Here is an 18,705-nt window from a genome sequence, read left to right as displayed (position 1 = left end):
TCCTTCAACTAAAGGGAAAATACAAAAAGAAGACGTAACAAATACAGAAGGATTCATATTCAGGCCTGAGCAAAAACACTGTTTTCAGTAGTATGGGGAGTCCACCTATTACCCCTCTCCCATCCGTACACCCCCCCCCCCCCCCCAAAATATCCCAAGTGTTAACAATCAACATAAGTCTATGGACAGCTGATAAAAATAGAATACATACAATGCACATTTTCTTTTTTTAAATAAATAAACGCATGTCCATTCTATGAATTCTTTCCCTATATGAATCACTCTTCAATGGTCACAGTCACTCGATAGCATCGTGATCTCCCAAACTTTAAGCTGGATCTACATTTCGTCGCACAGCGAATAGCCGAGTTTTCAGTTTTACAGAAAATAAACAATTATTTTGAAAGTCAGTTTTCTTTCGCAGAGCGTCAGTCGCGTGACGAAGCATAAATGAGCCCTTAAAGACCGATTTATGCATCAAAAATGGAAGACCTACAAGCTCACTTCGCAACGCAGACACAATGCGTTGTGAGCTTGTAGATCAGATATTTTCCGTTTGACTAAGTATGTGTTAGGCTTTATTTACAGTATTCCCTGTTGCTCCAGCAAAACCTAAGGCCAAACATGATCGGACAGGAGAGACCAAAGGCTGTATGGGGCTGGCTCTGGTACAAACACGATCAACTGTTGGTAACCATTGTTGAGACAGATATGTATGAGTTATTATATCTAGGGATGCAACCATCTACTATTATTTTCTTTCTTTTCTTATTGATTAGTATACTGACATAAGTACTGACATTTTACGATTGAGATTTAGACCCCGTCTGCTTGTTCAGGGGACAAATGTAATCTTGACCATCAGGTCAAAATGTGTGTCAAATCCTGCATCTAGGTGAGACATGATGACCTTTGACATGATCTAAAGGTCAAAGGTTAATAGAAGAGCAGGGAGACAAAAATACAACCACCCCAAGTGTATACGGAATGAACAAAATTACATTTCATTCATTTAAAAATGTTACATAGTGCTGCTTTAATATATTTATTATATTTCTTTATATATCAATGAATCAATTAACCACTTAAGCGTTATTCTATACTTTGTTGCATATGTCCTGCAAAAAAATAGTGAAAATAGCAGATACAAGATTTTTTTGTTTACTTTGATTAACTGTTGCACCCCTAATTATATCACTTTGATTTGGTCAGATAAGAATTAGCAGAGGTGAGCGGGCGCTTCTTTATGCATTGGTGGTGAAGGCAGTGAATGTTCAAGAACATTTATTCAGTTCCCGTTCACTGTTCTCCGTGCCGTCTTTAAATTAAGGCAATGTTAAACATATAGCAAGGAAATCTGTCATCTTCCCTCAATAACAGATTTGTAAACAAAAATAAAGATAAGACAAATGTTATCTGGATTAATTCAGATTCTAATGTACATGTTCTCTATTAATCTATGTTGTTAAGGCATGGTGTAGGGGAGGGAGGTGTGTAACCAGACAGGTTAGAAATACTGCAGTAGTATTAATTTAAAAGAAAATAGTGTAAATAAAAATGAATAAAGTCTATACAGTGAATCAACTGCATGTGTGTGTTATTGCAAGCATTGTGTTATCAAGGATAATCATGTCTATGGCCAGTGGAAATACTGTATTGTACATTAGGATTTAAAGCCGTTTGTTTTTAACAACTACCCCTTTATTCAGTTACATCCTTCTTATGTAGTACACCGATGTCCCCCAGGGTTCCATACTAGGCTCCCTCCCATTTTCCCTCTAGCCGCCAGCAAATATCTTTGCTGAAAGTATAGCCGATCTATGACTTGAGCTCCCAAGGTGGTGTAAAGCTTGTGATCTTGTTAGATCTACTATTTTCGCTGAATGTTTGGCCCTATAGAAAAGTAGCGCTGGGTTTCATGTGTCACTGGTTAAAAGAGTAGCTTAGTTCACCCCCAAAAACACTTACACACCCCATGAAGCCTTGAATTCACAGAGATTAGTTTGTTTCTGTCGTATTCCTGAGCCAATCATTTTGATGAAAGAGTCTGTTGGCGAGGTTTGCCCTTCAGTTGATCCGTTGGTACCAAAATGAGCTCTGCTTCACAACTGGCATTTTAACGAGAAAAGCGTGCTGGTCTTTGATCCTTTTTATAATAATAATATCATTAAGAATATACAAATGATGGATACAGAGGTGATACAAAATACCCAGTGATAAAATAAAACAAGCTAAATAAAGAAAAAACAAGACATCAGACATGCTTCAGAGCAAGATAAGTTTGGCAAGAATAAAGCAAGTTTTGCTGTAATCATCAAAACCTCACAGTGAAAATAGTTATGCCCCTACAAAGCACAGTATTCAGTCATAATCTATAGATCATCTCTATCAATACTTCAGCTCCCATATTCATTCTTCATAGACCAGTGGTTCTCAAACATTTCAAGGACCAATAACCAATGACCAATAACCAATAACCAATGACCAATAACCCCCCCCCCCCCAATAACTGTGTACAAATGGATCCATGGTTCCATTTGTACACTCAACATTGTAGAGTGTCAGAGTGTACAAAAGGTCTGGGTTTGGTTAAGATTCGATCATTTCGTTGGGGGGACCCCTGGAACCCCCTCAAGGACCCTCTAAGAACCACTTGTCAGACAATCCAAGCTGTCTGGTAAGGTTTCCATTGACATTGTTGTTGTCGTTTACCCCTGATGGCACGTGAACCTCCATGCTGCTCCCAGTTCCCACTTCCTTCTGTTCCATTTGGATCAACACCAGCTCTTTGAAAGGGAAGGATGGCGGCTTTATCACAATACTGCTATGGCTGAAATGCCCCGCTGCCCCACTGAATGCTCAAGCTCTCTGAAGCGTCGTTCAGACCAAAGATGTGTGACGAGACGTTTTAAGCCCGATTCATATACTTATGCCGTACGATCTGAAATACCAGAGTGGACAGTCAGTCCTTAAGATGCTATGTTGACAGAGAAATATGATTTGCCTGCAGTATGAAGAACAAAGCTTAAGGCTTACGGGATGTGGATGAAGAGGACCGCAATGGAGGCCAGTTAACCACTTAAACCCTGCATCGTCTCTGTCGGGTGGAAACCAAAACTGTTACTTTTCACGATTCAAACAAAAAAAGCAGATTGAATAGTAGCAGATTGACGCGTTCAAAATGTGATGGTTTCAGCTTGTGGATCTGCTACTTTTGATGCCTTTGTGTGGCACTGTAGTATGATCAACTAATTTATAAGAAACACGAAAAGTAAAAAAAAAAAAAGAAGTTTCTGCCCGATTCTTCATTCCGGAGTCCCCCAGGGCAAAATCTTGCCCCCCCTTATTTTCTCCCTCTAGTCTAACGAAGCTCTTCTCCAAAAATCGTCACGTCATCATCGGCTATTTTCGGCAAATGTTCACCTAATTCTCCACAGAATGTTCCCCTATTATTATAACATGCACACAGAAGAGGGATGGCTAAGCTTCAAGTGGTTAATCTCACTCCCTTCAGTCATTCGGTCTAGAGGGGCTGAGGCCAGCGTTGCCTTCCAGAGAAGGATGGTAGGATAAAAAACATATATCTTCGATGGCCGAAAAGGAAAGTACTGTAGTTATTATTCCAAGATAAACAATGACATAAGCTGTTGCTGCTGCCACTAGTCTACTGCTTAGCAACAGAGCTGGCGCTCATTGCTGCCTTTTTCTTAACTTTACCGACAAGGTCTGAATCTTGTCGGCAAGCGACGCCGTCACACGATGGGAGCATAAGTCGAGCTGCAAGCGACAATGACTTGTCTTGTTTCTAGCCATACTTTAGTCTTTGGTCAATATTGTCCTCGATTGATACACATGTTCATACACACACAAATATGCATGTACATACACACTTATAAACGTGTAATAAACTGGATATTTGTGCATGTATGTATAGTCACACTTGCCATAAAGGACCTTTTGCACAAAAAAACATCAAGATACAAAATAAATAATAAAGTAACCCGGAAACAAAAACATGAGTACCTGTTCAATAATTCTTGTGAAAATAAAAAAAATGACTCAAAACATTTCTTTTTTGTAGAAATGATGCCCCCACACAAAAATAAAGTGAAATAAAAAGTAGCCTTATGTACAGCGTAATTTCTTCTTTTGACACAGGCTAAAGGCGTTTTTAGTTTTTTAAATAAACATACTCTGCATCTTTCAAGTAGCCTGAGAGAGAGAGGCTAGACATGGCTGCTCTCAACACTTCCTTTCCGAAGTCCACAAAACGTCTCAACGTCTTTTCTTTCCTCCTCGTTGCTCAGAATTCAAGTGATGGCGTCGCTAAGTTGTTAGACATTATAGCTCTCACACTGGGAGTCCTTGCTCAGTGGCGCTCTGTCTGTCCCTCGCGGCAGGGAATCGGCCCGTCGTCACACAGCCGCTAAGTGCTAATCTAGCTGCTAACTGTTGGGCGGTCCGTCGTTCAGGAAGTAAGTCGTCATTTCTCCTTTACCTTTGACCTTTACGACGCCGCGGTGCTCCAACACGTAGCCTTTGTTAGCGAGCACCTGGTGGAGGTCTGTGGTGACCTGTGGACACCAATGACATGTTAGCATGCAGTAATGCACATTTTTTACTCAAGTAAAATTATCAATACCCTATTGTAGAAATAGTCTGTTACAATTACCAGTTTGGTGTTCAAAATTGCCTTGAACTCTGTTCCATTTATTTGTTCAGTGGTTCTCAAACTTTTTAATTTCAAGGAACCCATAACACTGAGAGCTGTACACTCTCAGAGTTACAGACCTGTACGGCCATTTGGAACCCACTCAATGACACTTTGAGATCCACTGGTGTAACAGAGTGTTTTTCGGTGAGGCAATAGCAGCACCCTGACTCTGTTTGCCCAGAATGGAACATTAGTAACATGTTGACAGTTGAAAAGGAAGTAGGGAAGGAAGGGGCCCATGTTCTTTTTAAAATGGCGTGTGTGCATAGCACCCATTTCATTCCAACAAGAAAACAGTACAGTAACAGGCCACCCCTCACCTGTATGCAGTCAGGTACTCCTGTACTGTCCATGCGGCTGGCCACGTTCACTGTGTTCCCCCAGATGTCATACTGGGGTTTCCTGGCTCCTATGACCCCTGCTACCACTGGGCCAATGTTCAGACCTGGAACACAAGACAATCAAACAGTAATATTAGCCTTTTATGCACATCATACTGTACGTCTCATGGTTTGTACACAAGTCTAATAGCTTAACTTGGTGTCCCTATTTTGGGCAAAACATTTTGGCTATTGGCGCACTAAAAAAGTAGGTTATAGGTTCATCATGCCCCACTATGTAAAGAGAGAGAGAGAGAGAGAGAGAGAGAGAGATATGGACGATGGACGGACGGACAGACAGAGGAGGGGTACAGGTCTTCTGTACCTATCTTCATCTGGAAGTTGTTGAAGGAGTGTTCGTTGATGTACTTCATCTGCTCCCTCAGCCTCATGGCGTAGTCGGCGAGGGCGGTGATGTGTGAGCGCCCCTCCCTGTCATAGGTGGAGTCGTTGAGGCCGGACGCCGCCATGTAGGTGGAGCCAATGGTCTTGATCTTCTCCAACTGTCTGAACTTCTCCTCGCTGATGATCTAGAGAACACACACACACACACACACACACACACACACACACACACACACACACACACACACACACACACACACACACACAAGGGCATGGTAAAAATGGTGCATTTATATAGCGCCTTTATCCAAGGCGCTTTACATAGATTGTGCATTTACATTCACCCATTCACACACGCATTCATACACCGATTGCCATGCAAGGTACCAACCAGCACATCGGGAGCAATTTGGGGTTCAGTGTCTTGCCCAAGGACACTTCGACATGTAGACAGGAGGAGCCGGGATTCGAACCGCCGATCCATGGATCATTGGACGACCTGCTCTACCTCCTGAGCCACAGTCGCTCGGCATGTGAGAGGAGACGAGCTACAGAGCGGAGCTGGGCGAGAGCATTTGCCCCACAAAGCTTGGAGCAGCTATATAGGGCCGCTCCAACACGAGAATGAAATAAATTAAACAAAATAAATAAATAAAAGTATATACCTCGTCAAAGTCGGCGATGATCTCGTTGAGCAGCCGGAGACACTCCACGCCCTCGTTGTTGGCCTCCAGCTCCACGTAGAACTCGGAGAAGTTGCTGATGGAGGCGAACATGACGGCCACGCACTCACACGACTGGTAGTACAGCTCGTCGTTGCGGCGCTCCCGCGCCAGGAAGTGGGCCGCCACGTCCTTCGGCAGGATGTTGTGGAGGAGGCGACGGTTGTACGCCTGCAACTCCTCCATCTCCTCCTTCTCCTCCGTGGCCTGGGCGAGAGAGAGAGAGAGAGAGAGAGAGACAGAGAGAGAGAGAGAGGGGGGGGAGGGGGAGAGAGACAGACAGACAGACAAGAAACAGAGAGCAACATTAAAGGATTAATCCAGGTTTGTTTTGAACATATAAACCCTGCCCTTTTTACTTCTTTCTAATTATTTGTTCGGCCCAAAAGAATGTGTTTCTTGTCATGAGTTGTCACCATCCAAATTGGCTTTGTCCAAGTAAAGGCTTACAGGTCTTTAAATAAATACTTTCTGAAAAGTCTATGGGAAAAGTGAATGGGAAATTATCTTCCGGGCCGCTCGTTCGGGGGCGGGACTGCGACATGGAGTCGCAGTAGAAAAGACTGCATAGAGTCTATGGGACTCCATAGAAAAGACTGCTGTGGTGACTTCATATACTACGAAATACGGCATTTTGTCAGCAACTGCACTACTTTACGTTAACCCATTTAGACGTGACGTCGAAATAATAAAAAAAACTCTTCTGAAAGAATATATATTCAAAGAGTTGTGCCGCATTTTTACGATTTTTCAAAAATAGCAGACCTTAGCTATTTATAACATAATGCTTAGTTAAAACACCAAAAGGGGTTCCCGTCCAGAATGGGTTCTACAATGACCCCTAGAGGCGACTGCCTACCTGGAGTTTCCAGAGGAAGTCAAGGCGTGCGGTGGATTCGACCTGCTGGGCGTGGAGGTACAACGCCAGCACAAACACTGTGAGGATCACTGGCGTCATCACCCTCAGGGACACTTTAGTCACAACAAATGGACTGTGAAGTCATAAAACAACATTGAGACAGTGGTGAGAGCTCTTGTAAAGTGGGGGTAACAATGGGCAGCATAACGTATCAATGTTACGTTAACTACTGTAGTATAATCTTACCACTGGTCTGTAGTTTCATTGAAACTGAACCTAATGGGAGAAAGAAAGACTTTTTAAATAATGTTATAACAACAGCACAACATTGTGAGCCTGTTTTGGATACAATAACGGCCTACGGTAATGTTCAGACTGGTATATATTGTAATCACATAGATTTGTTTAGTTTAGTTTTTTAAGGTTTTGATGGTGGGTACTTGGTTCAAGGTCTTTATTAGTGTCCCAGAAGGGCAATTAGGTTTACAGCAAGAGTAGTGGTTTAAAACAAACAATACAAACAATACAGGACAACAACAGACATGAGACACCATAGCATAAACAGAGGTCTGGTCCTGGGAACCTCAAGGAGATTGGGTCACCAGACCTGAGACCTAACATGACGTTCTAGATAATGATACTAACTGATGGGTGAGGTAACAGTCCTCCATCGGTTTGCTGTCCTTTGTCGTGCAATGGTTTCCCTCGCCAAAAACTAGACAATCTAACACATGAAACGCACTGTGAACTTGAAGATGGACAGAACGACCTTGTTCGTTGGGAGTATGAATTATAAACCTTACTTGTCTATGCCACGCCTCTGGGCCTTTATTACATAATCGTACAATTATTTGAGATAATCACAATTATTATCTGCATACATAATTAAGTAAAAATATATTATCGAATATCATCATCAGAATTCGGTAAGAAAGCGGCTCGTCCGGAATTCTCCTTTAAATCCTCTCCCCACTGAAACAGGTACATTTGCCATGAAAGAGACACACTAAAAATATGATAGAAAACAATTTAAGAAATAATTACCATTGAGAAGAAGTTTCATTGAAATCACTAGAAGGAAAACAATACACATTAGAATGATGCCTACAGTAAAAATATATAATAATTTATATAGGTATAAATTACAGTAGGCCTACGAAAAATCACTTTAACCAATGAAACCGGGAAAGTGTGTGTGTGTGTGTGTGTGTGTGTGTGTGTGTGTGTGTTAAAATGAGATTGCATGTGATGTTCCCCTGGAACAAAAGTTCCAGTAATATAGCAATGTTGTTCAGAAAAAATAAATTTCTAGAATTGCCTCCAGTTATTACTGGGATAAAGTCCAATATGAACAAGGAAAAGACATGTCCACACAATCAGGGTTGGATTTGGTGTGCGTGCATGCGTGCGTGCGTGCGTGCGTGCGTCTTAGGTTCATGAGGTACTTACAGGGCGTTGGACGTGACAAAGAGGTCTGCGTTGTCAAACAGCGCCACCTGTGGCCACTCCACCAGCAGCAGGAAGGTGAACTGAATCAGCAGCATCAGCACCAGCTTGCCGATGCTGCTGATCTGCAGAAACACTGAGCAGGCCAACAGGGTGAGCAGCACACTGTAGCTGAAATACTGACACACACAGGGCACACCAGGTATTACACAGCTTGATTTTAAATAGTACAAATACAATAAAGCTTGATTGATGCTTTTTGTTGTCACAAATAAGATGTTATCACTTGTAAATAACTGGAATGTCAGTCCTAAAGATCAAGGCGCCAGCTTATAATGACCAATCAGGAGCACCGTATTATCTGAATATAAGGTTGAAAATGGGTCAAGTGGTTCTCAACCTGCGGGTCAGGACCCCACAGGGGGGTCCCCAAATCATTTTTGGAACCTCCCCAGATGACTTGCTTAATGTTCAACATTACACAACCAGCTTACAGGGTATCTGCACTTTTGAACATTACTACATAAAAAGTAATGGACAAAATACCGTATATTTCCAAATAGCCACCCGGATTCATTTAAACCCCCGGTAGGGGTCTGACACAATTTTTGCGTATTAATAGCCACAATTTGTAATCATCGTATGGGCCGTGAATAAAGCTTGTTTTGATCAAAAATGCAACCTGGGAAAAGAATCTGAGATACTGTATATATATTTTTTAATCTGATAACACGGGTGGCAGGTGAAACTTTCACTTCCGGGTTCATTTCCGGTTGTATTTGTTGCTTAACATGGAACCATTCATACGTTGGTGAAGAGCGCCATCTCTATCATAAAGCACTGAAAAGACCACATGTCATAGGATGACCAGATTCAAACTGTTCATTTGTCATAGGATGACCAGATTCAAACTGTTCATTTGAGGGACAGAAGTATCGCTTGTGTGGGACAAGTGGGACGGGGGGGGGACAAGCGATACTGGAGTACTGGGTTAGCAACCTACTGCTTTGATGTCATATTCGACCAAAGGCCTATTGGGTATCATTTATAAACTCCTCTGGTGTCTCACATTTTGTTTTAAAATCATGCTTTATTTGTATGCAATTTTAACTTAAAAACACATCTTGCAGGAAGAGACAATGAGAGAGCTTTACAACAGAAGGCCAACTATTAGGGGACTAACTATGAGGGCATTTGAACACTGATGCCTGTCAGTCACAATGTGGGACAGGGTCTCAATTTGTGGGACGCCTGAAAAGTCTTGGAAATGAGGGACTGTCCCACGCACAGAGGGACATCTGGTCACCCTACCACATGACGGAGATCTGTGTCATCAGCGGCAAAGGGTCGGATTGGATTTGACGGATATCTCCGTCAACGGCAGGGGGAATGTGTTATTATAATATCCAAAGAGTGGAGGCTGACCTCTGGGAACGGACACGAGGGACAGATCTCCAGGCCTCCGTCCATGGACATGTTGAGGCTGTGGATGAGACACGGAGTGACCAGAGGAGCCGACGTGTTCAGCTGCTCAGCGACGCACTCCTCCAAGCTCTTAGTGTCACAGGCAAACTGCACAGAACACACACACACACACACACACACACACACACACACACACACACACACACACACACACACACAAACACACACAGCACAGTTCATCAGTGTTGTTTTAGTTAGTTTTAGTCATTTAGTCTTTTGAATAACACATAATTTCGTCGACTAAATATCACAAGAATTTTGTTGACTAAATCTACATTTGATAATAGATATGTTGGCAGTCCTTGATGGAATTGTAATGCCTGATTGTATACTGTTGTGTACGATTGCACGCTGAAAATAGCTGCTACAAGCTCAGACTAGTCTCTCCACTAGCCCCTCCCTAACCTTTTGGTCTTCTTCGTTTTAATCATCCTAGCTTCGTTTGTCAGTGAAAAAAGGCAGTCGACAAACTTTTCATCATAGTTTTAGTGGCCAAAATCAACACTGCAGTTCATACAAGATGATATACATCCTCTAGCACAGATTCTTCCAGATATTAATGATGCATGTAACCGGTGAAGACAACCCGCTGCATGTTTTGGTCATGCCCTAGGTTGGTGGACTTTTGGACAGCCATATTTCAAACCTGTTCTGACATATTGGGTGTGCCTATCCCACCCAACCAGTTAACGGCCTTGTTTGGCATTCCCCCAGGGACTAACATTCCTCTACACCTTAAGAGAATAATGTCCTTTACTTCTCTTTTAGCCAGACGTCTTATACTCCTGAAATGGAAACAAGTTTCCCCACCTATACACATAACGGGTGGATAAAGGACGCACTATTCTACCTTAAGCTTGAAAAGATTAGATTCTCACTTAATGGTTCCATGACAACTTTCCAGCAAACATGGACGCCCTTTGTTGACCATGTAAAAACCCTGACGGTAGTCTCAGAGATGAGCGATATTTGAACTATATAATGGTGAACGCATTAGGCCTATGCATTGTACATGCGTTGTGTAAACCGGTGGCTGCGCGCACACACAGGTGGTCCCCCCTCCTTTCCTCCTTTCTTCTCTTTCCCCTCCCCCCTCTCCTTTTTTAATTTAATGTATTTACTTATTTCTTTGTAATTCCCCCCTTCTCAGGTATTGTCTCTGCATTGGGGAAGAGTGGGTGGGCATAGTGGGTGGACGGGAGGAAATGAGGGGTGCCTTAAGAAGTATGTATTAACAAATGTATATGCTGACATGAACAAGGACCCCACATGGGAGGGGAAAAAATGTAGAAAACCCAATAAAAATATATTAAAAAACAATACATCCTCTAAAGCTCTTAGTGTCACAGGCAAAGTATAGTACAGACATAGACAACAGTACAGAGAGAAAGATCAACCAGGTGTTCATTGGAGATAAAAGTTGAGTTTCTAGGATGAACAGGAACCACAACATGAACAAGAGGAGAGATCTGAGCACTCAAGGTGTACAGTATGGGCCAAGCACGTTCATATTTTACAGGAAGTTACAAATAAAAGTTCTACCGGTATATTATTATTATTATTATTATTATGAATCCCTGTGGTATTCCTATTTCACTGTATGTGTGTGTGTGTGTGTGTGTGTGTGTGTGTGTGTATTAATACAATACTTGGGTATAGTCCAATTTTCTAAACAGACACGTTTTATGGTTACAAATATATATATATATATTTTACAGATACTGTACATACATTTACAGTGAGAAAAAGATTCAGGATGGGGTTGGGATTAGGATTACACATTTAGAGGTTAGGTTTATGGCCAAGCTACACCGGGCATGTGTGCGTTTGACGTAAGCGCACTGCGCGCACAAGTTAAACATACGTGTGTGTGTGTGTGTGTGTGTGTGTGTGTGTGTGTGTGTGTGTGTGTGCTTGCGTGCGTGCGACGTGCGTACATGAGTGCGTGTGCTTGCTGATGGTTTTACCATATTGACGAAGGCAGAGATGAACACCAGAATGATGGTGAACACTCCCACCAGGGTACTGTTGGTGTGGGAATGCACAATCTTCCTGGACACAGTCTGCATGGCTGCAGGGAACAGCTACACCAGCAGGGGGCAGAGAAACGCACACATTCAGGCACAAGTTGGTTATTCTAACCCATTCTGACCTGAGATCAGATTCATACGAGGTTTCCGCCGGACACACACTGGTCTGATGAACCCATTCTGACCTGAGATCAGATTCTAAAAATGTCAGTCGTTCTTCGATTTAAAAAAAATGGCAGACCTACAAGCTCGTATCGCGCCACTCGGTGGCGCGATATGAGCTTGTAGATCTGCTATTTTTCAATAGCTAAAGCATGACATGATGCTAACACCAAAATGGGTGCCCGGTCAGAATGGGTTATTCTAATCTATAGCACTGTGGTCCTGAAAGTGATTGAGATTGAAGATTGAAGACGCTATATAGAATTGGCTATTTGTGTATAATGTGAACAAACACAAATCTCTGTGCGTGCGTGCGTGTGTGCGTGCGTGCGTGCGTGTAGGTATACATGTAGTTTAACTACACTTACCTTAATGCAGGAGTATATGGCACAGATGAAGAGGATGTTGGCGAGGATGATGAAGATACTGATGTAGATTCCCAGCATGATCGGGGTGCTGAGAGACACAGCGTTACACACCGTTTTACAATTTAGGCATTTAGCAGACGCTCTTAATCCATTTTGGCCTGACGTCGAAATAAATAAAAACGTTCGCTCTGAAAGAATGTATATTCAAAGATTTGTGCCGCATTTTTACGATTTTTCACTATGAGCTTGTAGATCTGCTATTTTTCAATAGCTAAAGTATAACATAATGCTTAGTTAAAACACCAAAAGGGCTTCCCGCCCAGGATGGATTAATCTAGAGCGATTTACATTAAGCAAGAACAAAAACGTGCCGATACATCATATACAATACATAAAGACCAGTTCAGTCAGATAACTCACCAATAGATTTAACCAATATTTATTATAGAATATAAATGTGCATATAATATTTTATCTCGGCGTTCGGCTCTTTTCTCCCTGCTCGGCACAATTAAACACCATCATCAAACATTAAGAGCAGGGAGATAGATATACAATAACAACTGACGTTTTGTGTTTGTTTTGTAAATTATCGCCCTACTTGATCATACTATAGCTTCACACAATCAAGTATCAAAAGTAGCAGTGCACAAAAGTATACTAATAACAAGACGCTATATACAATTGGCTATTTGTGTATAATGTGAACACTTTAGATTTTTTAATGAAAGATGTTAACAACACAAATCTCTGTGCGTGCGTGTGTGTGTGTGTGCGTGCGTGCGTGCGTGTGTGCGTGTGTGCGTGCGTGCGTGCGTGCGTGTGTGCGTGCGTGCGTGTGTTCCACCTACTGAGGAAAGATGACTATCTGTATGAAGGAGATGAAACAGAACACCAGCAGAGTGCAGGCTACGTAGCCTCCGAAACGGTCATCAACCTTCTTGGAATACTGAAAAACAAACAAAAACAAACATAATGAATCTATAAATCATCCATAAATCTTCAAATACTTTTCCAGAATCGGGTGGCAGGGGGGCAACAGTTGGAGCAGAGAGCTCCAGTCTTCCCTTTTCAACATTAGGCTCTTTCCTCCTGGGGGATCCCAAGGCGTCCCCAGGCCAGTGTGGCCCATCTGGTCCTTGATCTGCCACGGGGTCTCCTCCCAGTGGGACGGGCACTGAGGACCTCCCTAGGGAGACACTCGGGAGGCATCTGTACTGGAGCAGTGGTTCTATACTCAGAGAATGACTGAACTTCCCACCCTATCTCTAAGAGAGAGAGAGGTGACCAACCGAAAACTCATTTCCGCCGCTTCTGTCTTTAAGCTTATTTTTCTGTGGTGCCTAAACGCTCCAATGACTGACCACATGTGTGTGTGTGTGTGTGTGTATGTCTGGTGTCTAACCGCTCCAATGACATGACCACGTGTGTGTGTGTATGTCTGTTTGTTTGGAGTACAAACAGCTGGCATGCAGCCAGCCAGCGGTGTTGTTGAGCAGCCTACACCGCTCAGTTCACACAGGTGTGATTTTTCGGTCATGACCCACATTTCTATATAGACCACACTTTTGTGGCCCAGTCATCTAACTATACTTAACAATACGTGTATTCTTACTAGAGCATGTTTGTTTTAGTCAATGGAATCTCTGCTCTGCCCCACAATGCCCGTTACCCATTCTAACATGAGTGATGAAACCATGGCCTTTCCCCATTTACAAATGAACATCGCCGGACTCATCGCCATATTGGCTTGTGGTGGACATTTTTGTCAACATTATTTTATTGTTTATTAGGAGCCATGTGTGGATGCACTGCCACGTCCATTATGTTTTGGAAGGGTGACCAAATGACCATGCCATGTTGTGTCTTGTCTTGTCTTGCCTTGTCGTACGTTTGTCTTGTTTTTGTTTCAAAACTTGATTCAGGTTATGTGGTTTGTATCAGTGTCGCTTTCCTGTTTTTTTATTTTACTTTTTTATTTTATGCTACCACAATATTTTGTGTATGGTGCTCACAACATTTTTATGTTGTACATGCTATCTGTTCCATATGGGTGTGTCACATATACTGTCATTATTTGATTTACTGTATACCCTGAATCTTGAATAAACAAAACTGTGAAAAAAAAACATTATTTTATTGCCCCAGACAAAATTTGTAGACAATTTAGGGTCCATTTGGTTCCATTTGTACACTCTAGTAAATCAGTGTCATACATACAGTATTCGGACTGACATTCAGTAATTGGGTCTGGTGATTTGTCCGTGTATACGGACTACGGACGCATTGATGAATGTATGTGAATATAACCACGTGTTCACAACAACAACAATCATTTAAAAAAAAATTAAAGTGTGTCATATTCAGACCTTCTTCTCCAAGGTGGAGGTCTGGAAGGTGAGCAGGAACTTCTTGACGTGGTCTTTCCTCAGCTGGTCGATGCTGCGAGCGTCGATGGCTCTGCCCAGGAACTCATTGACCTCGTCCTCCGGGTTCATGGCCTCCTGGACGCAGCGGCTGACCGTGGCACGGGGGAGAGTAGAGCATTATTTAATATTTATCCCAAAGTGTACAGAGTGAAGTTGCACAGTAAATAACCCATTCTGACCTGAGATCAGATTCTAAAAATGTCTATTACATCCTGACAGTTTCATTATTAACCCATTCTGACCTGAGATCAGATTCTAAAAGATTTTTCAAAAATAGCAGACCTACAAGCTCGTATCGCGCCACTCGGTGGCGCGATACGAGCTTGTAGATCTGCTATTTTTCAATAGCTAAAGCATAACATGATGCCAACACCAAAATGGGTGCCCGGTCAGAATGGGATAAAACTAAGTGAAACTGAAGTGATGTTCTACTTCATACAGTATTGTGCAAATTGTACATGAGACGATCAACACTTACTTGTCTTTATTGGACTCGTCAATTCCCTGAGGAAGAGAAAGACACACATGGTTTAGGGTATGGAAGGTCTTGGTTGAAATTATTGCCTTTAAGTTACAATTCAGGACTCATTTGAATGAATAAAATGTAGTTATGTTACAATTTACAATTTAGGCATTTAGCAGACGCTCTTAATCCAGAGCGATTTACAGTAAGCAAGAACAACACATGGTAATACATCAAATACATAGAAATAGTCATCAAGGATCATAAGTAAGATAAGAACCCAACATACGTCTAACAGCAGAATGTATGTACAGTACAATGAAACTATGAGAATACACTATATAATTAACCTTTTCATATGCCTGCAACGTCATTTTTGAGTCATGGACCAATTTGTATGGCGTGAGTAAATATATATATATTTTTTTTGTTTATTTTTCGTACTCTTTTTCAATATATGAATTAAGTCGTGAAAATAGCCGATCTACAAGCTCACAACAGCTTTTGTCCCCACATGTCTCAAGATTTGCCATTGACCACGGTAAGAGAATTCCGGTCAAATGTCTGCAGAATTTTGTCCCCGCCCGTCTCAAGTTTTGCCTTTGACGATGAACGGAGAAATGACGTCAGAATTCCGCAAAAATATGACGTAAATTAAACATCAAAACATTAAACGCCATTGACATTGAAGGGAAGATTTAGGTAAACGAGCAAATCAGCTAACCAATCACAGGCAACAGGCATTCTTATTGGCCAGTATGTGATGATCCATGATGATATGTTAAGAGCTGATAATTCCGCTAAATATGACGTAAATGAAACATTAAACGCCAGTGACATTGAAGGTAAAACCTACGTCATATGTAAACTAGCAAATCGGCTAACCAATCCCACATGTTGGTGGGAGCGCTTGGCTAATAAGGGACCACCTTATGTAGCAATGTCAAATGTCCGCTAACATAAATTGATGTACGATGACAAGAGCGCCCCTCATTTCACACGACAGGTGTGATTTCTTTATGTAGTTTAAAAGCCAGTACAACATACAGTACAGTGAGTGGTGGGTAGTTGTGTACAACACCTGAGTTTGAGTTAAATCATCAAAGAAGTCGTCAAAAAAGTCAATTACGTCAGTACTATGAAGCAATATTGATGACATCAGAGATCTCTACAGTATATACACTATGGACAGGATAGAAAGGCAGACAGACAAAGGTTCCTCTGCATTGCAAAGCCTTTACGCTATGGAGGAAGAGACTTCGGTGAAGTTGCTGAGGGAGTACGAGTTCCAGGCGATGGAAATGACACTGATCCAACTCCAAAAGCTGGTGGACGAGAAGGAAGAAGTGATCAACGCCATCAAGGAGCGTGTGTCGATAGACAAGCGACGACTCCGGTACTGGTGGGAGGAACGAAAGGGGCTGGCCGACGAGAAGGAGGCTCTGGCCAAAGAGAACGAGGAGCTCCAGGTCCAGGTGCGCTTCGTCCAGGAGGAGGTGTGTGCTCTACGTCTGATGCAGGAGGACAAACGGGGGAAAGAGAAACAACTGGAACAACTAGAACAACAGAAGGAGCTGTTGGAGAAGAAGAATGGGCAACTGCAGAACCAACTGGAAGTCGCCCAGGGAGAACTGAGATCCACCAATGCTCTTTGGTTAAAGGAGAAGGTCAATTGGGGGATTGGTTTGACGTTTGTTTGTTTGTACTATTTGATTTCCTTTGTCGTCGCTGGCCTCTCGTCTTTCTTTGTCTCTTCCTGAGAACAACAAAGAGGACAAAAAAGTCACATCCGTGTGAAGTGAGGGGCGCTCTTATCATCATACATCATCTTATTCCAGCCAATCACAATTTGCGTGCGTCATCACCTTCAATGTTTGTTGTTTACACAATGTTTGGTTTTACACAGTGTTTGTGTTTACACAAACACTCAAAGCTGGCCATTCATTGTCAATGGCATTCAATGTTTGTGTTACACAATGTTTGTGTGTGCACAAACCCTCTAAGCTGGAGATAGTAGGAGCTAGTGCCCCTCACAAATCTAATTTCACTCACTTCTTTACACTTGTAAACCTGTGATGTGACTATGGCGGTGGCGGTGGCTCACGGGTAGAGTGGCCGGATGGTAACCACAAGATTACCAGTTTGGCTCCCCCAGAGTTAGTGTCGAAGTGTCCTTGAGCAAGACACTGAACCCCTAATTGCTCCTGATGTGCTGGTTGGTGCCTTGCATGGTTTACGTAGCCATCGGTGAATGAATGTGTGTGTGAATGGGTGAATGTATGTGTGTGTGAATGGGTGAATGTAATGCACAATCTATGTAAAGCGCCGCTATATAAATGCACCATTTACCATTCATAAGGTCGGTTCTGATTGAGAAAAGGAAGGTGTGTGTATAACGAAACTGACTCAGTCTCCCGTTGTTCCCTGTTTGTTCAGATAAACCTGCCGGATCAGTTTCAAAAATATAATCTGTTTACTAAGCCACACCCCTGGGGCGTGTAACGCATACAGTATGACCAAAACTGTTACCTTTGATGATTTCAATTCAAAAGTAACAGAAAATACCATATCTGGTACAATTGTATGTGACAAATAAACAAACAAATAAACGTTACAATGTTTCTGCCTAACAGCAACGATGAACGGCCACACATACACACAGTACTCATTCATACTCCAGTTTTAGGTGAGTAGCTTACTCACCACAATGTAGTTTTTTCTAAAGTTAGAAAACTACAACATTACTTCACTCACAGAGGTTAGTAGCCACTCACCCTGACACATGACACATCTCTCTGCTTTTACTGACGTTTTACACCCTTTCACTCTGGGCTATCACTACCACTAGATTAAGCTGGGTGGGTGGTCCCCTTGGTTTTGAAGGCACAGGGGTTGCTCATCTGAACCAGAGGGAGGCGGGGGGCATTGCTTATATCACCCCCAGTATGATGGCCTTGACAATGTCATTATCATCGTTTAGGTGATATTACTGTAGGTTATCGCCTAAAAGGTGAGTTGGCCTTTCCACCTCTGGGGTCTGGGGACCCCCAGGGGTCCTTGAGGGGTTTCCAGGGGAAATGACTGGTAACAAATATGAACTAAATGGACAATAAGAGGTCCATTTGGTTCCATTTGTACATCCTCAGAGTTAATGCAGAGTGAACTGGGGGTTGTTGAAATAAAAATCACACTCGTGTGAAGTGACGGTTTTATCTTCATACATCATCATATCAGCCAATCAAATCATCACATTCTGTGGTAAAAACACACAAAGCTGTGCATAGGAGGGGCTAGTGCCCCCT

General features: G+C 42.4%; 1 protein-coding gene across 3 annotated transcripts in view; it reads right to left on the bottom strand.

The window, feature by feature from the left end:
- Window positions 1–236: 236 nt before the first annotated feature.
- Window positions 237–18,705, bottom strand: part of LOC310861527 (adenylate cyclase type 6-like) — a 100,708-nt gene continuing 82,239 nt past the window's right edge. For all 3 annotated transcript variants that reach the window (XM_083769007.1, XM_083769008.1, XM_083769009.1), the window contains 14 exons: window positions 15,419–15,444; window positions 14,881–15,028; window positions 13,363–13,460; window positions 12,512–12,599; window positions 11,919–12,035; window positions 9,892–10,038; window positions 8,470–8,645; window positions 8,065–8,091; window positions 7,267–7,296; window positions 7,021–7,153; window positions 6,105–6,368; window positions 5,420–5,624; window positions 5,035–5,159; window positions 237–4,574 (listed from right to left, as the gene is read on the bottom strand). In XM_083769007.1, the coding sequence (XP_083625133.1) occupies window positions 4,446–4,574; window positions 5,035–5,159; window positions 5,420–5,624; window positions 6,105–6,368; window positions 7,021–7,153; window positions 7,267–7,296; window positions 8,065–8,091; window positions 8,470–8,645; window positions 9,892–10,038; window positions 11,919–12,035; window positions 12,512–12,599; window positions 13,363–13,460; window positions 14,881–15,028; window positions 15,419–15,444 (1,713 nt within the window). In that variant the 3' untranslated portion in view covers window positions 237–4,445. The remainder of the gene's footprint in view (window positions 4,575–5,034; window positions 5,160–5,419; window positions 5,625–6,104; window positions 6,369–7,020; window positions 7,154–7,266; window positions 7,297–8,064; window positions 8,092–8,469; window positions 8,646–9,891; window positions 10,039–11,918; window positions 12,036–12,511; window positions 12,600–13,362; window positions 13,461–14,880; window positions 15,029–15,418; window positions 15,445–18,705) is intronic.

The sequence above is a fragment of the Protomyctophum parallelum genome (assembly GCF_964188405.1).
Source record: "Protomyctophum parallelum genome assembly, chromosome: 7".
Classification (NCBI taxonomy): domain Eukaryota; kingdom Metazoa; phylum Chordata; class Actinopteri; order Myctophiformes; family Myctophidae; genus Protomyctophum; species Protomyctophum parallelum.
Note: the sequence above shows the minus strand (reverse complement) of the source record. Positions and strands in the feature narration are given on the sequence as shown.